The 25,036-nt window shown below is 35.5% G+C and overlaps 1 protein-coding gene across 1 annotated transcript in view; it reads left to right on the plus strand.

The window, feature by feature from the left end:
- The window catches only part of DIAPH2 (diaphanous related formin 2), a 244,795-nt gene that overhangs the window by 40,561 nt on the left and 179,198 nt on the right, over window positions 1-25,036 (plus strand). The window contains exons 12-18 of the mRNA XM_059824601.1: window positions 75-193; window positions 1,237-1,353; window positions 2,435-2,553; window positions 3,997-4,061; window positions 5,927-6,031; window positions 8,522-9,142; window positions 12,386-12,500. Of these exons, the coding sequence (XP_059680584.1) occupies window positions 75-193; window positions 1,237-1,353; window positions 2,435-2,553; window positions 3,997-4,061; window positions 5,927-6,031; window positions 8,522-9,142; window positions 12,386-12,500 (1,261 nt within the window). The remainder of the gene's footprint in view (window positions 1-74; window positions 194-1,236; window positions 1,354-2,434; window positions 2,554-3,996; window positions 4,062-5,926; window positions 6,032-8,521; window positions 9,143-12,385; window positions 12,501-25,036) is intronic.

Consider the following 25,036-nt stretch of genomic DNA (forward strand, 5'->3'; position numbering starts at 1 on the left):
GATATAATCTTTGAAGGGGGGAATTATTGCTTTAAAAAAGGGAAAATTAAGATATACTATCCCTTGAAAAATAGGGCTTGAAAGATAAGGATAATGAAGAGCTTGATATTCAGCTGAAAGTGTTTGATGAGAACAAAGAAGAAGACTTAATTGAACTGTCACATCGTCTCAATGATATCAGAGCTGAAATGGAATATCCTTTATAGAAATGGTGTTATAACTTGTTGCATCATTTAATAACCTTATTAAACCTAAGTTAGAATGCTTTACGTGCAGTTTATTGTCGCAGTTGTGTATCTTACCGGGGACTTTCTCAAGCAGATTTCTTTCCACTTGTTTTTTGTTAAAGACTTACTTAGAAAATTAGTATTTAAATTTGCATGTCAAATGTAAGTCACTGGGAACTGAATTAATTTTTCATAAATAACATTTACTAAGCTAAACTGGCTTGTATACATGAAGATATAAAATTACCACCATGGAAGTAAGTTAGAAGAAAAATCAGTTTTGGTAACTAAGTTGGAACAAAATGTCTAGTAGGTTCTGAAGCACTTGAGATGCATGCCTTCTCTAATGGTGAAGAAGCAGTAATTTTAAAGTTACCTAAATTCAAAATGGTTGCTTGCAGTTACAGAATCATATTATCATTTAGGTTGGAAAAGACCTTTAAGATCATCAAGTCCAACCGTTAACCGAACACTGCCAAGTCCACCACTAAGCAGTTTTTAAGAGTAGTGGCTGGTACTTAAGATGCAGAGGAAGGTAGATGTAGTCAATGAGAGGAATATAAAATCACTAACAAGTAATGTTGTTGCATTACAGAACAGGTAATTACAGCTAACATTTTTCTTTAAGAAATTAAAATGTTTGACTAGTGTGTATTTGCCAATAGCCTGGCTCACTTCAGAATGAAAATGAAAGCTTTTTGTGAAGTATGTTTACAGGATTCTATGATAATAAGTATGTAGTATGATTTTTCTGGGTAGTAGTGAAACATGTCTTAATTTTTAAACAGGGGACAGAGTTTCTGTGGATAATCTTAGTGGGAAAAGAGTATTTACTAATAAGGATGGTAGTTCAAAGTGTTGTAAGGTTTTACTTGAACAATATGAACAACATCTAGGGAACTGGGTTTGGGGTGGCTGTTTTGTTGTGTAGTGGGTTTTTTTGTCTTGTTTTTTTTTTTTAATTTTTTTTGCTTTTTAAGTCCTTGTATTTCCTTAACAATGTTTGCACCGATGTGAATGAAGTATTTCATCTGCTGTATAATATGTTGAAAGATACTTCTTCTGAAAATTACTTCTTGTCAATTCTCCAACATTTCCTTCTCATCAGGAGTGATTACTATGTCCAGTAAGTGTTGACTGTGAGGTTTGATTTTTGAAGGGGGTAGGGGGAAGAACAGAAATCAAGATCCTGGTAAACTGCTTAGCTCATAATCATGCATGAATAGTTGCTCTATAACTGATGTGTCTTTCAGCTCAACGTTAATATTGAAAACATCTTGTTAAATAGAATAATGCTTATTTCGAAGATTTGAGCCTTATTCTAACACCCTCATTCCAAAATATCTTAACTTGCGCACTTTTTCCTTTATTCAAGTTTGATAGCTTCAAGACTTCAGTGAACTTGAAAGTTAGTTGTATTACTAATAATTGAAAATACTTCCATAGTGCCTTATATCTTGTCTTTTCAATGTAAGCTTATGTGCACGTCATGGTGTCTTAGCAGTGTCGAAGTGCCACATACAAAATTTTGTTTTAAGAAAGAATTTTTTTGGTGTAAAGGGATGATAAAAACAATGGATATGCAAGATGATAAAATTAAGAAGTAAATATAACCTGAGAAATCTTCCATTTTATTTTTTTTAATTTGAAAGTTTGGAATATCATTAGTTTAGGTTTGGGGGTTTCCTACTTTGAGACCTCAGTGGTATGTGAGATTGAGATGTAATACCTTGCACTGGTAAGAACTAATAATTTTGAGCACAGAATCCCCTAATCTTAGAGGTTCCTGATGTTGTTGTGTAGAGATGTATATCAAGCAATTAAGTTAATAAATAACTCATTTTCTAAGTCATTAAATACTGGTACTGTTGCCAGTGATGGAATTCACTTTGAGAATGTGCTAAATAATTCTTGCAGCATATATTGAAAATACTAAAGACGTCATTTGTTTTATTGATTATTGTCTGGCAAAGGATACATGAAAGGTGCACAATATTTTATGGAGTCCTGAACTTTAGATATCCTTCTGAGAAACTGACAATAGTGCTTCATTAGCCAGAGTACAAATAAGACTTTTAACTTGATCCCTTTACTGGCAATTGTATAATTGATATACTAGGAGTTAAAGTTGCCCCCTTTTTCCCCTTCCACATTGCATAAGTGATTATTCATGTTCTTACTATGTACTAAAATATTTTCTTTGTTAGACCTCAGTATTACAAGATAATAGAAGAATGCGTATCACAGATAGTATTGCACTGCAGTGGCATGGACCCGGATTTTAAATGTAGAGGAAGAATGGACGTAGACTTTACTCACCTTATTGGTTTGTATACTATAAGCAATTTTACCTTGTCTTACAGAAGTGCACGCTTTTCTTTTTAACTTTAGACAGAAGCATACAGTGACTGAGTAAATTTTTTCAGTTTTCTGGAAATATGCATGTAAGGTACAGGTGTACTTGTGGAGAAGGCCAGATCAAGCTCTGCAGCCCTTAATAAAATGACACTGATGAAGTATGCTTCTCCAAATTTGTCTTGACTTGTATCTGAATATGATAGTCTTAATAACCAAAAATTGCTTGTTCATAAATTGTGTTAATTTCAGGTCTGTTACAAATATCACAATTTACATTAGCATTAATTGTTAGTGGATTTATAATTGTTATATGGTTCTTCCTAAGAATGTTTTCTGTAATATTTTCCAAGTATTTGAGGTTGGTTTAAGGTAAACTAATCGGTTAAAGCATGGAGGGACAGTTCATGTCATGTGGGAAAGAAGCAGCTGAATAAATACTGTATCATTGAAATGGCAGTTATCAGCATTTAGAAGTGGTGTTTTATGCTTTTCTTAAGATTGGTGGGGTGGATTGTATTCTTGAAATACAAGAGCATCTCTGGAGTAAATATTTCATAGGGGAAGTAATTGCTCTTGGATAACACATTCATTTGGGAAAACACTTTTTTGGTGATGTGACAAAAGGAGCAAAGAAAGGATGTTTACAGGTTGACTTTAGGGGGCATGGAAATTGCTTTCTAAAAGAAACCCTGCATATCTAAGGAGTATTTCTGCATTTTCTATTCACTTATGACTCTAGGAATGTGATCGCTTGATCCTACATTAAGATCTTGCCTCACCTTGCCTTACGTTTCCACTGACCTCTAGTTTTAGGGATAACTGGTTTGTCTCTCCATGCCAATTCCTACCTGTAATATATAGCTACTTGTGTTTACCTCACTTACAAAATGTTTAGAGTTCTATACTGTATGAAAAGTCAATGGAAGTGCTTTATATCATTGTTGAGTGAAGAAATCTGTGCTTCACAGTCTGAACAAATTCTCCTTGCCTACAAAATAATTTTCCTGAAATAAGTAAACGCTTAATTTAGCGTTCCTGATCTGGAAAGGAGGCTTTCTGATTTGAAACCTCAGAAGTAACTATTACTTCATACTAATGTGAAAATCCTTTTTTCTTATTTAGTAGTGGATTCATATAAAAGAGTAGGGCATGCAAAGTCAGATCTGTCAGAGACAGAACAACTATGATGATTCATCCTCAACTTGGTCATGTATCTTCACCACTTTTTTTACATTTACAGATTTTGCTCATCAAAATCATTGACCAAATGTTTGGTCAGATCAACCTAGTAATTCATTGTAGTTTTTTGTCTGTTGCTTTGTCTCGTGGGGTCATAGGGTAGTTATGGTTGAAAGGCAGAGCTGTGATATGTTTTACCCGACTTCTGTGTGGTATTTTATTTAAATTCTAGATGCCTGTGTGGACAAAGCTAAAGTAGAAGAGAGTGAAAAGAAAGCAGCAGAATTTTCCAGAAAGGTAAGTCCTAATCATCACTCTTTTTAAGGTGTAGAACAGAAGCCTGACAGGAACACAGTAGGCTTGTTTCACAGTAGAAACTTAGTGGAAACGGTGAAATAGTCTATCTCACAGATGGGATGTTCTTTCACATTTAATAGCTCTGTGGGTTTTGGGTTTTTCTGGGTGTGTGCGTGGCTCAGATTCAGCTTACTCTGATTTCAAAAGCACATGAACAGTATTAGCTGTACGTATCTTCAGCTGTATTCCTCTGCTTTAGGTGACTGGTGGGAAAAATTCCACTTGTTGCTGTTTTGCCCTGAAATACTTAGTCGTAGTTAAACATCTAAAGTGCAGGTATATGCTTAAAAAAAAAAAACAACAAAAAAAATGGGGACGGGGCGGGGGAATGTTCGTAACTCTTCATCTAGCTTTGTTTTACAACCTGAAGAAACTTACTGAAAAACAGTGTCATTCAATGTTTGAAAAAGCATTGACTCTTTAGGCACAGAGATGCCAACATTAAAATACTGCTTTATTTCCTTATTATGCCCATGATAAATTATTACGTTATGAGGGACAGTAATTTATTTCCTTATTATTCACATTTAGGAATCTTACAATGCATTTTGGAACCTGTTTTGCTAACGGTTTTATTTTTCTGGTCCAGTTCTCTTTTTATTAGGAACTTGATAACTAAGTCATATTTTGGTCATGGGCAGTTTTCATTAATTACTAGATACAGGAGAGGTTAGGCATTTAAAATTATTTCTGTAGGAAGAATTGCAGCTCAGTATATTTCTTGTAATAAAATTTTTGGGAGTATTTCTAAAGAAATCGATGCTTACCCTTTTGCTTTGTCACTGTTGGTGTTTATGCTGAAAATATCTTGATATAACATGTTTTCTCAAGTTACTTAAATTCCTGTTTCCTAGATAATGTTAATGGGTAGTTTGTTAATCTCAGCTCATCACATCCTGTCTAAGGATATGAAATGCTGAATGCACTCTATTAACTGCAATAGTGCTAAAGTTCATAAACCATGTTGTCTATTTAAAGCATTCAAAATTTATTTTTTTTTGCTGGTCTGGTCTAAGAAGTCTTTTGTAGGCCAAAAGGCAGTACATGTTTTTGAACATGATGATTACAAATTTCAAATGAAGAGCTGAATGAAGTCATTAACTTTTCTCTCTTCAATGTTAAACGTGGATGCATTTTTAATAGGAGTTATGGTGTCTGAGCTTTATAGAAACCAAATTGTTGTGATGCTTCCCTGGCAGAGTTGTTTCTCATAATGTTAGTGGTAATCAACATGTGTTCTTCCTAATGATAACTTGTTTTGTCCTGTGGAAGAATGAATAACAGAAGCTTTTAAAGATGCTAATAATCTCTTAAGCCAGCAAACATTAGTAGGATAAAAATACACAGCAAATATCTCACAGTCGTGTTGTAATTTGGACTTCTGTTTTATATGGGGACATCAAGACTAAAGGGATCACTGGATATTTGGATACCTCCTTTCTTACGTTACTTTATGGACGATACTGCTGAAGCTACACACATCTCTCCAGATTTAAGTTTGCTGCATGAGATGTATACTCAAGTTAGCTTGAGAGGTCGGCAGTGTTCTGTTAGGGGGCGAAAAAACCTGTCGAATTTACAGCTGTACTAAGTAGCTGGATCTGAGTGGTTCTGTGTCATGACTTGATTGATGGAAGAAGTTGTGTGGTACTGGAAGAACACGTACTGAAAAAATACTTTCTTTTTTTTAAGTTAAAAGTGCATCTATTGCTCTAGTTGTGGTACTGTTCAAAGAATTGCTGAAAATATACTATGTAGTGTGGGCATAAATGGCCAAACACTTCTGTATTTGTTAATCATTACAGTTTGATGAAGAGTTCACAGCTCGACAAGAGGCACAAGCAGAGCTTCAGAAACAAGAAGAGAAAATCAAAGAACTTGAAACAGAAATCAAACAGCTACGAACCCAGGTAATAAAACTAAATCACAGTTAGTGATAAAACAGTTCCACAGTTGAGTTGAAATTTTTTTTTTAAAGAACTGAAAAGAAATTGCCCTGAGTATATTGTCTCTATGAAGTTTGAAATGTATGTTATAGTTGTATTGATTTGTTTTTAAGCCTGCATAAACTACTAAGGATAGTTAACGGAGGCAACATTTTTCAAATAGCAGTCTATTCAATACCTGTCACAGATATTTGCATTATTGAGAAAAAATTACCTTAGGCTATGTAAAGTTTGAATCCAGCCTGACCTTTTTTCTCCAAGTATCTGTTTATGCTTTAACATTACTACTTCTGTATGTTTTGCAGAAAGTGTTTGTTTTGGAAGGCTTTATACTTGAATTGCAAAAGTGGAAATCATGATAGCTGTGTGTGCGCAATATGCATACCTTTCAGCATGTACATGTAATGGATAACATCAGCATTTTTTTTTTACACTGTGGATATCAGACTGTAGCCATTTCTAAAATGAAAATTACAATAGCTTTAGACAGTCGCATTGTTAAATATAAAAAACAAAGCAAGACCTTATGGAAGGGGAAGGTGATACTTAGTTTCAGCAAAGCCGATTTTATTTGCATTCATTTCTCCATCAATTTTGCTCACAAGCACCAAAACTGTTACCTCCAAGTGATCTGTCCAGGATCACTTCTGAAGCAGAGCGGACAAGAAAGGCTGCCTGTTGAGCCCTCACAACATCTCTTGGGTTCCTTTTGTTGAATGACAATGAGTTGTGTTTGACAGGTCTTTTATACCCTTTAGGAACCAACAGACAGTATGGTTTGATGCTTTTGCTTCAGCCTGGCTTATTTCCTACTCCTTCAAAGCTAGGCAAAGTCTGCCTGTTGCCTTTTCTCCTTATTGTGGATATCTTAATGCCTATGATCTCACTTCCTATTTGGATAATAAGTGGAAGAATAGCATGTGATGTACTAAAACCTGGTTGCCATCATCCTGCTTTCAGGATATGCTGGTCTTCTGCTGGCAAGTTGCCTGTGCTATAGCCTTATCAGAGCACTGGGCTTTTCGCCTTAATGTAAGCGCGTTACATTGCATTTAACAGTTGGGTTGCTGTTCGTTGTCATTGTGTCCTTTTCTGTCAATACAAGTAATTGTTGTAACCAGTGGTCTCTTAAGATTTCTTATTCTGTTTTCACACGAGGACACTTCTGGTCATAGTTCATTCTTACCAATTTTAATGTGTGTTACAAATATCTACAAGACAATGTTACACTGAAATTTGACAGTCTGTTCTAATGAGCTCTCCACCAATTGTTGCATTACAACTTGTGTAGTAGTTTGTGGGCCAAAGCAGACATGCTTTGTGCAAAGCCAACATTTATTTTTAGTCTAATTAGTTATTAATTCTGTTGTATTGATTCTAAGACAGGTCAGATTATCCAGACATTACAGCTCATTCACAGTAATGGCACAATTAAAAGTGATAGACATTAACTTTCTAGTATCGATGCCTTTTTTCTCTAGTGTTACACTCCCCATACAATATACTGTGGCACTTACTTTTAGATGCACTCAGATTTTTCTCAGCTTGATTTTTGTTTTTGACAAACTCTTGCTTCCTTTAAACTAGAAACAGTAAATAATTGCATAGGAAAATAGTATGCAAATCAGATTAAATGAACATCCTATATTACAGAATAACTTTGCAATAAAAAATTAGTTAGTAGAGGAGGTAGAATATGAGCTTGTATGGCAGTTTGTGCATAGCTCCTGATCCTGCTTTTTAGCAGGTAGTCCTGAAGGACAAAAATCTGTGAGGAATTCCTACTGGGCTAGGATCATGTTATTACTACAGAAACCTCTCTGATGGTTTAACATGTTACTGTTGCTCTTCATTGTTCCTTTTACAGCTTATTAGAATAGATATTGCAATTGCTCTTTCTTCCTATTGCTGCAGAAACAACTGTAGACAGATTTAAAGGAAAGCAGGATTGGTTGGTCCCCCCTGACCCCCCTGCCCCAAGATGTTAGGACAGTTATGAACAACTGTGGTCGCATAACCTCTTGCACTGCAATAGCTGCCTCCGTGATTTCTGTGGAAAATTTTCTACCAGCAGATTAGTGTTGTTAAAATTCAGCATGGTTAGTACCATCTCTGATGCCCCAGCTTGCCAGGATATCCTAAGTGGCGTAAATGTTTTGTGCATTGGTAAGAAATAAAATGCTGTTCTGTTCACTTAAATGTAAACTGCTACTATTAAATTTTCTTTAAAATGGAAACAATTTGTTTTTATAAAAATGCTAGGTTATTCAGTTTACTTGGCAGTTTTATGGTACATGGTATAATCTATCGTTACTGCTTCTCATTTAAATAGGAGAATGGTTGCATTTCTCACTTTATTAAGGTACAGTTGACTACAAGGCATCCTGGTTGGTTCAGCTTAATATTAAACCTCCTTCCCTCCCTGATGAAAAGAATTCCTCTTTTATATTTCAGGGTCCAGCCCTGACAGGTCAACTGACAGAAGTAGCACCATTACCTCCAACCCTATCAAGTGAGAATGCGCCACCATCTCCAGCACCTCCGCTACCTGGTGGAGCAATACCTGCTCCTCCTCCACCGCCTCCGCTGCCTGGTGGAGCAATACCTCCTCCTCCACCACTTCCGCTACCTGGTGGAGCAGCACCTCCTCCTCCACCGCCTCCATTGCTGGGTGGAGCAATACCTCCTCCTCCTCCGCCACCCCCTCCGCTACCTGGTGGAGCAATACCTCCGCCGCCACCGCTGCCTGGTGGGGCAGCACCACCTCCTCCTCCGCCACCTCCTCCTCTGCCTGGTGGAGCAGTACCACCTCCACCTCCTCCTCTACCTGGTGGAGCAGTACCACCTCCACCTCCTCCTCTACCTGGTGGAGCAGCACCACCCCCACCACCTCCGCTACCTGGTGGAGCAGCACCTCCTCCTCCACCACCGCCTTTTGGTGGGCCTCCAATGCCACCAGCTCTTGGAGGTGCTCCTTTTGCTCCCTTTCTGGTGATACCAGCATTACCACATGGGATGAAAGAGAAGAAGAAGTATAAGCTGGAAGTCGCAATGAAGAGAATCAACTGGTCAAAGGTATTACAATGTTCGTTTTTATTCCCAATGAGAAAAAGTGGCTTTTGAGGAAGAAGGAGGTAATGTGCTAGGGTTTACATTAGATTGCTAATAGTGCTCCTGAAGTTTGGGGAGTTCATTCCATTCTTCATGTAAAACAATTTTGATGCAGTGATTGTGATTCAGTTGGTATTGGTTTTCAAAGACACCTTATGCTATGGGGTAAGCTCCAAGTGTTTAATGCTGCCAAAAGCCCATAACACGCCTTATTCTGGGGATACCTGTAGCTAACAGCTCTCAAAATTTTGGCTGATTTGGTGTAGAGTTAAGTTCTACATGTTTTCAGCTGTAATTGATATTTGACTTGCCAAGTGACCACTTCAAAGGTAAAATGTCTTGTTTAAAGCAGGTTTAAGTTATCAGACAATTAAAATGTTTACTTTATAAATCATGTTACTACTTTTTTCAGCAAGAAGTTGAGTTAGTTAAAGGATTGCTGGGTTTTAGGACAGGGGAAGTGAATCTTGAAGTAGACAATTGGGTGGAAAACTGTTGGGAAGACTGCCGTGTAGGAACTTTGACAATCTGGCAGTTGACAGAAATGCATGGCATGTCAATTTGTAGTTTCTTTTACCAAAAGAATTAATGTTTCTAACCTACCTTTAGTATTTTGCCACTGGATTTCAAAATATTTGGAGATGTGCCAAGATAATCTGAAAGTGTATCTAGCAGTAGTAGTTGAAAAACACGCTTTCAAAATATTTAAGTGGTTGACTATTCTGAATTTCCTTCTATGTTTTTAATGTATTACTTTCAATAATGTTAAAATAAATTTCAAATCCGTTACTTTTTCTGTCTGTAATTCTTATAAAATAATCTGCATGTAAGGATAAACGATAACTTCCCTGCTTTATTGTGGGAGGAGGAATGAGAAGTATCTAGGGAGGAAAAGACATTAAACTTCGGTTTTGGTTAACATGCATCAGCGCGCATTCTTAATGCTACAGTACAGGATGACAGTGCTGGAAACTTCAGGCCAGTTACAGAGAATTGTAGATAAGGGTGAGGTTACAAGTAACTGTAGAGAGCACAGCAAAATGAAATTGGTGAGGGGTTTTCTTTGTTTATTTACATATAATTCTCAGTGTGTTTCCAGAAAACTGAACAGGTTTTTTTGAGAAGAAATATTAACTTTAATGCTTCTGAATTTAAAAGTAATCATACAGTCCTGCTGTTTTCTTAAAACATCTGTACAAAATATCTTTAAACTCCTGGCAGCCACACTGGGGTTGTGTTTTTCCTTTGAAATTCATCTAGCCATATAGAAGTTCTTTTAGTTTATGTACTCTTATGAATAATTTAAATTATACAGTTTTATAACGTTGAAAAGCCTTTTCTATTAAAAAAAGAAGTCACTTCCCCTCCTATGAAATGTTTATTGTCTGTTAAAGATATTTTACTATTGATCATCCTTGTCTTCTTTCTGTTTAGAGGATTACTCTCTTCAAAGCTTCTATCATACAATTTTCTGGATTTTTTTAAAGCTATTTTTCCTTCTTTTAAATAGAGCTCTAATGTTTTAGAAGTGCATTTCCACTGGGACTTAAGAAAATGTTGTGTGGCTATTATTTCAGTTAGCTGTTCTTATGATCTTCCAGATTTTTATATTAACCCCTTATGTCTGTTTGGGTATTTCTATCTGGACTTTTTTCCTTATAGAATGTAGATTTTGTCACAGATCTATATTTTGCCAATTTTCTTAAGGGGGTGGGGAGAAAATTTGTATGCCATTGACAATATAATTCTCTCCCGAACTGGCTGTTCATCTTTGACTTGCCACTGCTTTGTATGGTTAGGATAGTTTCACTCCTACAATTCATTCAACTTTTTCATTTATTTAGGCATCTCACTTAAGCAGGGAAGAATTCCTGACAGGCATGTAACTTGTGCTTCCTACATTCAGTTGTCCTTGTTGAGTAATACTTGATTCTAGGGGCACTTGCACCAGTTTTCTAACAGTGAAACGTACTCAGACTACTAGCCTGTAAACATACAGAAAAATCAGCTTTTTAGTTTATAATACATATTTGTCATTGCAGCAAATTTTGTTGTAATCAATTACGTTCATGTGTATACAGAAAATAATGTATAAAGTGTACATCTGAACGTTGTGTATGACAATGGAAAGTAACTGCAGATGGACACTTTTAAGTGCTCTGGGAACAGTGCCAAAGATCTCCTGCATACTGAGAGAGGAGAGTCTATTTGATCATCACTTTTAAGGAGCCATCGTTTTGGGAATGAAATTCTTAACTGTTTAATTTACTGCCGTTTGTTGTAACTGTCTTCACTGTTAGCGTTGGATTAAGGTAGTTCTGAAAAATGTCTCACCTGCAGCTGGTGGTGAAGCATAAAGCAGCTACACATTAACAGATTGATCATATGGTAAAAGGTGGAGGACCAGTGTGTTGCAGTGAAATCCTAGTGAGGCTTACAAATACAGTATTGTTAAACTTCCTGCATATCATCTTGAAGCTAAATAGCCCTTGAAATTTAACTGGCATTTAAACGAACTGGTAAACAAGAATTGATAAGACATTATAAACTGGAAGAGGAACATATTTTGATAACAAAATAGCTGTTCTAAAGAATAAAATTGGCTTTCAACTTCTATATTGCAGAGTACTTTCCGCTTTTAATACAGCCAGTATCTAATAAGGTACTGTAATGAAATCTGTGTTTACATTTGAAAAATGGAAACTGTTTAGAAAAGAGTGATATTAAGTTTAAAGTAATTTCTGATATTTAAGAAGATAATTGTTCCTACAGACATAGTATTGAGTCACTGAAAGGTCCACACTGACATATCATTTGCAAATAAGGTATTGTATACTCTGGCAGCGCAAGACAGACTATTCCTTCTACAGTTCTCAAGTAGCAGGCATTCATATCAGTGGTGAAGAATTTAGGAACTGTCTAGAAAGTAATCAAGGAAAGCTAGAACACTTTCAAACCCAAGTGCTAATATGTTTTCAGGCCTGTTTGGAAAACTTGTTGACTAGGAGAAATACAATAAAAATCATTGTGTGGATAGAGGGCAGTTCATCCGTCTTTTGTTCAGGAAGCATCTTTAAGAGAACATAATACCTGGAATGTAGCTAAACTTAATTCAGTCCAATTATTACAATAGTCTAGTAGCATTGGCTTTAACTTGGCTGTTGAAAATACTTGTTATTAACTTTGGAGATGCCACTTTTGTTTCAGATTGAGCCTCAAGAGATAGCAGAAAACAGCTTTTGGGTAAAAGCTGAAGAGGATAAATTTGAAAACCCAGAACTGTTTGCAAAACTGGCGCTTACCTTTGGAACACAAATGAAAGGTACATTCTTCTTTTATTTTCTATTACGCTTTTAAGTTTAAAACTGTGCAATGACAGTCTCTTTTATGCTTTGTGCAATACCATGGAATTCCTATAATGGTTTTATAGCAGGAAAATTATTTAAAACGTATGTTTTTACTAAGCGTACCAGTCTATTACAGGAATTGCTCCTCCCTCACTTTACAGCATGAGGGGAGGAACCTTTTGTAATAATACCTCAAAAGTGCAGGGTATATTGCAGACAGATGCAAATTTTCTTCAAATTTAACTATAATGAAATTTAAATTCTAATCTGAAAATCATGCTCAACTGCATTAATATTTCTAGCTGCAAGAACTGTAAGTTGTCAGGTTCTCTTAGATATTCCATACGTGGAAGGTTTGATGTGTAACAAAAATTTACTTGCTTGTATCAGTCTGCTAAATCAAAATCCTCTACAAGTACAAGTAAGACTTAGAATGTAGCAACTGCAATATGCAGTTGAATCACAAAATCACAACTCTATAATATGCCTACTGTCATCATTCTGGAATATGTGGATTGAAACTGTCGTTCTTTTCAGAGTTCTATTTGTGTCCGTAGTCTTTTCTTTAACTTCTTTTTTTTTAATACTATCATTTAAGAGAAAAATATCATTTAAGAGACATTTAAGCTGTCATTTAAGAGAAAAAACAAGTCTTTAAATATACTCCTTTTAATTAGTATTTAAATTTGTGTTGTGTAAACTAAGATGCATTCTCCCCCAATTATATACAGTTGAACTGCGTTGTTGCTGTCAGTAGTGAATGATGTAAGTTAGTTTTCAAAGGGTGTGAGTGCACACTCTTTAAACTGTTTGCATAATAGAATGGGAAAGTGTCAGATAGTCTACTGATTTTTTTTTTTTTTTGTTGGAACACAGTGTGAAATGGGTCTGTTTGACTACTAGAGAGAACAATACAGTGGGAATAAAAACTATACTGGAGCCTTCCATCAAGTATACGGGAGTCTGCTCAGTATGTCATGTAAATAGCTCCTCTGCTATTCATTTTAGATGAAAAAAATCATTAATTTCTCAAACACTTAATTCCTTCAATAGGAGATACGATGATAATATTTATTTCTTGACTTGGGAATGTAGTTACTAACAATTGAATATTGGCTATGATTTTGATGCTTTAATACCATCCTCAGCTCTCCATGGCTTTCAGATTGTCTTTGAGTACTTATGAACCTGCACACAGCCTCTTCGAGTCTTTTTATTATTATCCATGGTTAATGGTCAATTGATCAGTATTTCATATGCAGCTGTTTACCAGTAATTTGTTTCAGGCCCTGAAAAGAACCAAGTACCTCTGAAGTATGGTTCGATAATAACTTACTCAGGAGCTAATGAGGAAGCCCAACAAATTAGAGTCTAAGAAGTGGGAGATACTGAAAGACAGAATTCCTGACCTAGCTACAAATCTTTTGTCCATTTATCAACCAGTTAGAATACAATATACCTTAGGGATGTGCAGTTCTTGAAGGCTGATGGAGTCAGATTTATTGAATGTTCATAGGCTAAATCTGAATAAGCAAACGCATACTTAGGGTTTTGAAGCGTGTGTACTGACTGTAAGTATTTTTGTGCTGCTGGTTTTTTTTACTTTTTGGCTTTGGGAATTAACAATTCATGGGATGCTTTGTATTTTAACCGTAGGGAGTCTTCTGTTTTAATTTGAACCACTAGAATACTCTCACTTCTGTTAATTAGTTGCGGATTTTATTACTTCAAAATTAAGTTGTATTGCACGTAGAGATTTGTGGTATCCTGGCTGTTGTCTGAATTTCAGGAATAAGAATTGCAATTTATACTAATACAGTGTTTGATAAGTTAACTCAGGTTAAGGAAGGTCTCTCAGAGGACCATAACTTTCTTGAACCATTTCTTGAGTAGATTCTCTGAGTTATTTCTGAAAATGTCTTTTTCTGTGCTCTTTTGAAACCCCTTCAAAGAGTTAGTCATAGCTGTGTTTTTCATAAGATAAATATACAGTTCTTTCAGAGCTCTTGCTCTTTCAGTAGTCACTGAATCTGAGCCATTAGTATTCTGCTTTTACAATGCTTCCCACTCTCTGGTCTAAATGTTCAGGTATTATGTGCAGTAATACAAAAGCATCATCTGCAGTAATTTAACACTTTTTTCCACACTGAAGTTTGATAGATTCTTGGTTCATAGCTTTGCAGTGAGTTTAAGATGATGTGGAGTTAGTCACTGGTTTTAGTGTGACAAGACAGGAAAACCTTTAAGGGAAAGAACCTCTAGCAGCAGGTAACACTTAAAATGGAATGAGATCCTTCTTAATGAAAACGACAAGCTTCTGCCTTAAGCTGAATTCTTTCATCACAAATCTGAAGAAATGTTTCTGAATTCCTGAAAAGCTTCTTCATTAAAAATGCTGAAAAAACCCTCTTGGAATTTTGACATAGCTGTCGGTTTCGTAAGAGAGGAAATTCTTGTTGACATAGTTGCACGGTTCTAAAACTACGAACAACAGAAATTCTCCAAATAGCTTCCTGTGGTCATAGCCTTGCAGATCTTTTTCCTGTTCTTCCTTATGTTGTTCTTAGTTAATGGTTGTAGAAAATAACATGCCATAACAAAGATGGGTTAAAAATGCTACTACCTATTACCCGGGATATTAAAACCTTATTTGGCTGACTAGCGGAGAAAGTCAGTGTTGTCTGTCTTAGAGTTCAAGTTTTTTTCTTAAAACTTGAAAACCTACTAGAAGTCAAGAAGAATCTCGGAGCATTTAGTTGCAGCACAGGCTCAGATAATTGCATTCCTCAAGCAACCTTTTTCTGCAACTGCTACCTGTAAAGGGAAACATTAAATGATATTCACCATTCTTCCTCACCTTTTGCTTTACAGCCACAGGCAGCTCATGAATCCCCAAAATACTTAATTCAAGCATAATCTAGGATTAAATTTCTCTTCTGCTTTTAGTCCCATTTCTTGTTGTGGTCTCCTAATATATTACAGGAGAATGATAGTAAGACAAATAGAAATGCTTTTTATATTCTCTCAAGAGCACAGTCAGCATGTAAAACAAATAAATGGATGAGTGGAAGAAAACTGACAATTGCCAAAAGCAATTGTGATGACTTAGTGTTTACTATCTTGTATTTCATGGCATTTTGGAATGCCAGTGGGAATAGTAACTGAAGTAAAACGAATTATAGTATACACGCTTATTAAGAATTTGTAATTCCAGATAAGTTGCAGCACTCAGATTTGATTAAACCTATGAATTCTATTCATGATTCTCTGGCACAGTGAGAATAAAAATTGGGATTTTTTTACTCATTTAACATAGTTTTGTTTTAAGATACTCCAAGAATAACTTCATGTTGGTTGTCACTAAACTATGTGCTGCCTTGCTATCTGAGTACCACCTGTTTTCAGGGAAGGCAGCCAAAGCTGCAGGCAAGTGGTACTTTTGGAGACCTAAAGTAGAGGGGGGAGCAGGGGGGAAGTCATATTAAGACACTTCTGGAGCACAGTTTTCATTAGTTAAGCATTTATTGCATTTATCAGTTAGATGCTTTTAGAACAGAAGAATGTTTTAATCACAGAGCACCAGGAACAAAAAGGAATGTTCCCTGACTGGTAAAATAATTTTACTTCAAATATACTTAGATCCAAATTTTCTTTTAAAAGGTATGCATAAAGTTAAATCTTTACTTGCTACTGTAACATCAGATATTTAATACTGATGCCCCTTGAATATGTAGAATGTATTTAGTTAGGTTCAACTCAGTGCTAACAGGCAAACTGCAGTATTTGATCTGTGAAATCAGTTAGTGAGCACAGTTATGAAAACATCTGTTGTACAGGGAGCAATGGAAACATTAAAAAGTATTCCTTTTCAGACTTTACAGCATTTTGAGATCGTGGGGTTTGAATTAAGTTAACTGAGATTTAATTATCACTGTCTCAGTACAGTCTGGAAGGATTTTCTCCATTTTTCTTCGAGAGAAATACGGATGATCCAGATATCTTTTAAAGGCCTCCGACGAATGGACTTCAGGGCTTCAAGTTTTCAATAAACATCTTAGATGAGTGTTTTGAGCTTGGAATTGTGCTTCCAGATGCAGAGATGGAAGCAAAGATTATAGTCTCAGAGACCATTTAGGCAAGTAAATGATATTCCAGATCAGGCGCACTTGTACGTGAATGGGCAACTGTGGTGGTCATTAATGAGTTGGGTGGTATTAAGATGTGGGACAGTTAGTGCATTGCGGGTGGCAATGAAACACACAGATGCCTATTTCCTTGTGTAGCTGCACAGAGGAAAAGAGTAAAGATGGTGCTAGTTTCCAATCAGTTACTTGTTTTCTTTTGACCTGGTTAATTCCAAGAGAGAATTTGATATCATCCAGAATTTTATTTTGTGACTCATGTGTTGCTTAAAAGTGAAAGCAGTGATTTTGCTGGTGAAAACATGCATCATCCTTTTACAGTTTTTGAGTCACGACTTGAAAATTTCAGGCTCAGTAGTATTTGGTTTGCAAAATAATCTTATCATGGATTGATTTGTGTTTTGATATTTAAATAGCAAGAGGAAGGAATCCTATTAAGCTATTGTTAGCTCAACCTTATCTTCTTATTTTTAAAACAGTTAAACCTTACCTGCAAGCAACAGCCTTTTCGGGCAAGTTGTTTTTTTAAAAAGGAGGATAACCTTTACATAGTGAGTTTTTTACCTTTTGAAAACTTGTGTGATCAATTTTAAGCTTTATGTGATCACATAAATGCTTTCTTAATTAGAAAAAAATCCTTTCCAGTTTGTGGAGTATAAAGAAAATGTGAAATAAACTCAATGAACAATCCTCCTTAGCTGGATTACATAGTATGAACCCTGCAGTATTTCTTCATAACTGAAGAGAGGAGATCCAAGTGATCAGATAAATGCATCTTGTCCTTGTAAGTCTATTATGTGATCTTAAGTCATTAGTTGCTGTCAATACACCATGAAATAATGAGGTGCGTGGTCAACTAAGAATGCCTTCTTGTTGATGTCTCTAGATGATCCCACTATCAAAATTCTAAAGTAAAAAAAAAAAAACAAAACTATGCTTTTTTGATTAAATGCATAATAGTAATTTTCCAGTGAGGGAAATATTGTAATGAAGTTGAACAGGAAGTTATGCTTAGTATATTAATCCAGTCTGGTTATATATTTCTGGAAGCCTGGGCTACTGCTTTTTGGCGGGGATGGGGATGTGTGTGTCTGTATTTCTGTAGATTGTCTTCAAAAAAATCCAACTAGAATGAAGTGTTTAAAATGTTAGTCTTCTTGGCAAGAACCTACTTAATAGCAAACCTTTCAAATTATTTAAGCATGTCATATTGTGTTGTGCAGCTACAACGTTCTTTTTCTAAATTTTGCTTTTGTCCCTTAACTGACATCAAATTACATTTTTTGGCTAGCGGTTTAAGGGATAAGAATGCCATTGGCAGCAGTGTGATGTCTGCGGCGCTTTGTGGAATAGGATCTCAATAACTCACTATGCTGGTGTTTAATTTTGTGAATATTAAATGCATATATAGTTGTATGGTGAAGAGTCGTCTAGCGGGTAAAAGTAAAGGATTAAAATGTTATAGTTCTGTAGATAGGTTGTGATACATCGTATGCTTGCGGCCTCAGATACATGGAAGATTGTCACATTATTACAAAGTTATCAGGCCTGCTGCTATCCAAATCACTTTTCACTGTTTGATTGATAGTCTAATTGCAAAACACCACAAAGCAAGTTAATGCCTTCTCCCTAAAGGATCATGTTAATTTCTGGCTCTTGTAATTTAGGTTGTGTATTTTGCCAGTCAAGAATGATAGTGGTGCTCTGAAGAAATTAATTATGTGTACAGTAGATCTGTAAAGGTAGTAATTAGTACATAATAGTCTGTAACTACTGGGATTGTTCCAGTACAGAATTCATTATCCATCCACCTTACCTCAAGGGAAAACTTCTCCATCAGGGTTCTGTTGCTTCTTTATGATTAGACTTTTAAAATACAATTCAAAAATCATTTTGATAGGTTTTCAAAATTGAAGTAAGGTTTTAATGGCTGAGTTTTATTTTCCACATTATGGGAGTTAGAGTGAGAAAGGACAAGAGAAAATGCAAACTTGCATGCAAGTTACAATTGAACAAAACATGAACAAAATATCCAGGTTTTTGTTTTTAGATGTATAATGTAATAACATATACATAATATAAAATATATTAAATAGCTTATTTTAATGTGGTCTTGTTTTAGTACTTACAGTATGAAAACTTAGGTGACTGTCCAGTCCTAGCTTGGTACCTCCCTCTGTGAACAACTTCTAGGACTCATCTGTAGCTCAGTTTTAAAATACTAGTAAATGTGAAAAATCAGTAAAACTTTAGTAGGATTAACTAAAATTTAGTTTTAACTTGTTCATGTTTTGGGTCAGTGCCGGGATTTTGGTATCTAAACTTGTTTTGTTGGTTGAGGGGAAAGAGTGTTGAAATGAGCAATAGAAGGTAGTGCAAAAAAGTTTGTTGGGAAAAATTAAGAATGAGTGTAACAAACGTATGAAAAAAGCTGAAGAACAGTCCAGGGAGATAAGGTTGCTTCTGAGGAAGACACAACATATGACATGATGAGGTTAAGAAAAAGATGATGTTTAAATAAGACTAACTACAGGGATGATACCAACATTCCCCTTCTGTCAACATTTATTAATAATACTTATTTGAAGATGATAGTTTCTTTTTTAGGCTATGAAGGTTAGAATATAAACAGTTCAGGAAACTGTACTTGTGCAGAACTGTAAGCAGATAACAGTGCTTATCTAAGTGAGTTTATTGTAGATGTTATAATGTAAATGTTCTTTTAAAATTTGTCAGAAATAGCTAGGGGACTGGCTTTAGAAATAGATGAAGGTGGAACACGGGCTATTGCTGTATGTAAGTGGTATGATAGATGTATGCAGGTGTTGCACTCAATGTTTTTATGAACAAAAAGTATACAACCCTTAAATGGAGACCTCAAGACTTGTACTTTATTAAAGTGTTATGTCTAATCAATATACAACAAACACTTATTATTCCAGTTACATTGATACTTGCACTCAAACTTCTTATCATCCGCTCCCCCTTTTTTCTGATGTTACGCTCGCCCACCCTATGTCCCCCTGAAGAGTGAAGGTCAAAAGGTGTTCCAACAAGTCATCAACATCTTGAGTTCTTCACCACAAGTTGCATGATCTTACAGTGGAGACTTTTTCTCCTTTTAAGTCTGCTTGGGGTTGTTCTAGCCTCTTGGTAAAATACTATTTAAAAGATATTGACAATTTTCTTTCAGCTAGTAGATTATTGACTGGGGTCTTCTGTTTGCATTTGTTGATTGGGGTAGCTTTTCAAGACTTCCTTCAGTTCTGGTAAAATTTCTGTACTTTGTTCTTCACTGCCTTAAAGTGCTTGGGTAACTACATTCTAATTAAAGTGAATTACTAAAACTTGAGCTGCGGTAGTCTTCTGATTGCCTCCTACTTTCTGTGGATACATGTCATTTGAGGTCTAAATGGCAGCTTTCTTGGAGTAGTGAATTAAAGGCCAGAATGTAGGTGGGCTGCTATTCCCACCCACTTCAGCTTTTTCCACCCCCCCCTTGCTTGCAGCATCCACAAGAACACCTTATTATACCTTAAATTTATATTTTCCATTCTTAAGAAAACATGCCAGAAAATTTGAACAACTTACCTACTTCAGTATTTGAGATAATTCTTCTTCTTCTGGAAGTTCTATAGTACAGCAATACGAAAGACATAACTGTCTGTATTTAATTTCTTCATGTGTTTTGAACAAATTGGAGCATTTAAACCAGGAAGATGCAATGTCCTTAATATATTTTTATCAGGCTTTAATTAAAACAACCCTTCTGTTTTGAACACATTTTGTTGATACTATTAACATGTTAATTCTGTAATATCCATGTGCGAGTAAGTAGTCTAGGCTTACTTGTTAACATCATGCAGGAGATGTTCATGTTATGTTCACAGGTGGAATACCCTTGTGCAGCCTTCAGTGGGTTTTCTTTAAGGCCCTTTTGCTGCTACTTGTTGAGCCATTGAATGTTCACAATAGTTGTGTCTTTTGAACCTTATTGTACCTTCTAATTTCAATTGTGCAAGGTACCTTTATGCAAGAAGGGAATGTAGAACTGGCTACCAAATCACCTAGTCAGGAAGGGCATTTTAAAGCTATGTCTTTTGTGTTGTACGTCTGATATAAAGCAGGCTGATTTTTGATCTCCTGAAGAAAATAGCGTGTAGGGTTTTTTCTTCTATAAAACCACCCGTTCTTCAAGGATACTGTGTCATTTTGCAGGATTTTTAAAAATTTCTAGAGTAACTTAGTCTTTTTCTATTTAAATCTCTGCCAGATAATGAGGAGAGGGAGGAAGAAAGTAAAATAGGCTAGTTTCACTGTAAGTCAGTAGATACTGTTGGTTCAGTTGACTTGTTGTTCCTTGCCCCCCTAGTTATCAGGTATGCCTTTCTGACATGAATTTACTATTTTTAACTTCCTCTGTGACCAGTTAGTCTGCTGAAGCAGATAGTGTTCTTTCTTTGATCAGAATGAATGTTTTAGCTTCCAACGTTGTCATCGAAATAATTAGATTTGCATGCATTAAATGCAGTTTTAAAGTCTTTATTCTGCTATTGAAGTGATGTAATATTTCAGGGTTGGTTCTACCTCTGTGCAGTGTTCCTCTGTCAATATTACAAAGCTTATATTCACTGTTATTCTTGACTGACAAATGACAATATGAAATACATGTCAGTCTTCATCAGCCCTTCCCTTTTGCTTGATGTAATGAAACATTTTTAGTGGGGAGAAAAAAAATTTTGCTAATATTACTTTTCAGCTTTTTCTTAGTAAAGAGACAAGTAGCAGCCAAACAATGAGTTTGGTGCACCATTGTACTTGCAGGAAAACTGTTTGCATTCATTTACATTTAGTACTTATAAATAAAATGAAAACTTTTAAAAAATGGATCGGAATTTGATATGCTAAGAAGCCCAGATAAAATTAATCAGCAAACTTAAACTTGTACAAGCTTTCAGTGGACTCAGTTTTGTCCAAAGTTCCTGTAACACAGCTGTATTTGTAGGTGTGAGACAGCAAGCTTCAGTTTAATACAGGAATCTCTAGTATTGAGCACAGATACGTTGTACTAGCACAGCTACATGCATTGCTTTGGTGAAAAAAAAAAAGAAAGAAAAACCCACAAACTCATAATGTATTTGTTTCTGGATTGCAAACTGCAGGTGGCTCCCTTGGTCTTCTGATTAATTCAGCCATGTGTATGTTTGTTTCCTTTTCCTCTTCGCCCTCTCCTTTTCAGAAGCGTATGAATCCAAACCAAAGGATGATACTGCTTTGCAGTGTAGGGGAACCAAATGTTTCTGTGTCTTACAGGTGTTGCCTTTAGTTAGATTGCATGCATGTAATCTGTCTTCATATCTCAGTTTCACACAGAACTGAAGTAGGCTTGTTCTCATCTTTCAATATATTTGAAATTGTTGTTCTTTTTCAACAACAGAATAAATGCAAGTACCATAAAGAAGAAAGAGTAAGTTATTAGTTTGCCATTTTTCGTCTTTTCCTTTCCTTCTCAACTGGGTTTATTCAATAGATAAACGGTCAGACTCAGGGATGGAAAAAGCTTTGCATTGTTTAAATAAACTGATGCCTGAAATTATTAACACTTAGCATAGATTTATATATATGTGTGTGTATATTTGTATTTTCATGTATTTATATATGTATTTTTAAATTCTTAAATTATCTTAGAATTATTTAAACAATGATCACAGTAAATGTATAGGAATATATTTCTTGAATAAGGGAGAAAATATTTGTATAACATTACCTATGAAATAAAGGCTTTTCTGCCCAGAAGTGTCAGGGGCAATTTGTACCAGATAATGATACCCAGTCTCACTGTGTTCAAAGTATCAAGAGGAAAAAAAAGAAGGGGGGCAAAAAAGGCCCATGTGTTCTTAGTACTCAGTTTTGCATCAGGTACCAAGACTTAACTGCAGAAGTTGACTCCTTAATAGTTATATTTTATTTATGAACTTTCAATAGTTTCACAGAGAAGCACGGTTTCCAAATGGACCTTAGGAATGATGCATGTCGTTTTGCTGCAGCTGGACTATTGTTCAGGAGAATCACAAATGAGGCCTCCCAAGAATTACTTGTATGTACGTTCCTGTGTAAATTTTTCCTATGAGGAAGCCACTGTGCAAATGGTAGCTGTTCGATAGCGCCTGCTCCTGTTGAAGGCATGTGTGTCTTTTATTTCAAGAGCATTGGTACCCATTTCATTCATCATAATAGAAAAGGACTAAAATGAGAATAGCTTTCTGAAGGGGCCAAAACAAACAAAGCTTCCAATTAGGAGGCAAGGCTTGTAAATTTTAGTTACTAATATTTTAGTTCAAATAGCATTTTAGTGCACTTACTTTTAATAAGTTAAATGATTCTTTTTCTGTGTCGAACATAATTGGTAACAATGAATCAGAAAGAATACATATTTTATATTGAAAAACCATACAAAGTAAAATAAACGTACTGTTGGTATGACCCACTAGCAATTATACTACTTATTTGCTAGGAGTAGATCAGAAACTGAATATTCACCCCCAACTTTGTGTTTAAAAAACACTGTATCAAAACAAGTCTTTTATTGGCTTTACTTAGGAGTGCCTGACAGTTCTGTGCTGATTGTATTTAACATTAATTCTGCATGATAAGACACCATGTTGTATGATGAAATGTACAGATAGGCATTGTTGTAAATTTTACTGAGAGCAGATGGAGGCTTTTTTTTCATAAATGATTTTGCTGATGCTAATGTTGTGACCACAAGTTTTGTCTCTGGTGGACTAATGTGAGAAAACACTGATACTTTGCAAAGACTTTGTTTTGAAACGTACAGGAAGTTTGGAATTCTTTTTTTTCCCCGCAGTTTGGGACTGTAGCGTTGTTTTCATCGTGTGACAGTGAGTGAAGAATATCCCAGATAAAAAAAATCTTCATAGACTTTCTCAGAAGTTAGGTTCAATCTCAGTTGTGTTATTTTTGTTTTGTGTGTTGTCTTGTTTTCTGGTAAAATCTTATATGAATAATGCTTTCAGAATGATTATGCCATAGGGTTGACCAGATGCAGGAATTTTACTGGAGATCTTGGGCTGCAGTACACATTAATTATGTCTCTTTTAGGACCTGGTATTAAAAGCTTTGTGGTATATTCATAAAGGAAAAAATTAATGAGGGACAGGTCAGAGAGCCACAATTTTGCTAGGTCTCCTATTTGTGATTCCTGGAGCTTGCTTTCTTTACATATGCAATAGTTAGTGTTTTTTCAGAGCATTGGTGTTGTATCGGAAGGGGTCAGATCGAGTAGTTTGGATATTATCTTGGTTAGCATTACATAAAGTCCTGTAATAATTGCAGCTTTAGAAGAGCAAATACAAGTAGTCTGTATGTGAATTAAATTATATTCAGATTAAGAGACAGATGATAAATAGTTTGAGGTCTGGTGTATTTGAAAGTTGCTAGCTTTATTAATTGATTGCTTTGAGGTATATCGTAATGTATTCTGCACAACTCCTATAGAAACTGAGTTAGTTTTCAAAATCAACATTATATCTATTCTGAATCCAGGTCAAATGCTCTAATGTGGAGGTGGTTCCTTCAGTTTTCGTTTAATTAGCACTGCTTAACCCTTTGGAAATGTTACTAGGACGGGTTAGTCTTCCCCACTGGAGACTTGAGGAGCAAGGATACAAAATAAGAAACCCTGCTGTTGCTACATGACTGTATTACTTCTACGGATACATGCTGATTATCTACCTTTTTTTAGTGCTAAGCATGAAACTGAGATTGTAGAGGATGTCACATGTGTGTATATGCTTGCTGTAAGGCTATCATTTGGTTAAGAAATCTGTGGAAGTCAAAGTGTTTCTGAAGAATATTAATAAAACCCTGCTACTCAGCTTCAGCAGTAGAATTTAGGAAAGGCTTTTTTTTTTCTGAGGTATGATAGTCTTTCTGCTTAAATAATGTATGATAGTTTTACTGCTTGAGTAATTTTCGGTGTTTGTTGGTATACCGTCAGTAAACTTTGGGAACTGCTTGGTTATTCTAAAAATGTAATAAATTAATGAACCTCTTCTGTGTTATTTAATTCGTAAAAATCTGATTTTGGAAATGCGAATAACTGATATTCAGAAAGTGTGGTTTGTGTTGGGGTTGTGGGGAACTTGTAGAGTAGTGTTTTGTGTTAAAGGCTCGGAAGGAAAAAATATTGCAGTGAGAAGAGTGGTGTATTGTCTTAAAAGGTCTCTCGTGTGTGTTTTTAATGATGTTGTGACTGAGCTGTCTTAGTTATAGTGTTGTAAACTTTAGGTGGTAACATGGAGAATTCATGTATTAATTTGTTAGACCCAAGTTCCCAGAATTTAAAA

Source organism: Gavia stellata, chromosome 14, assembly GCF_030936135.1.
Source record: "Gavia stellata isolate bGavSte3 chromosome 14, bGavSte3.hap2, whole genome shotgun sequence".
NCBI lineage: Eukaryota > Metazoa > Chordata > Aves > Gaviiformes > Gaviidae > Gavia > Gavia stellata.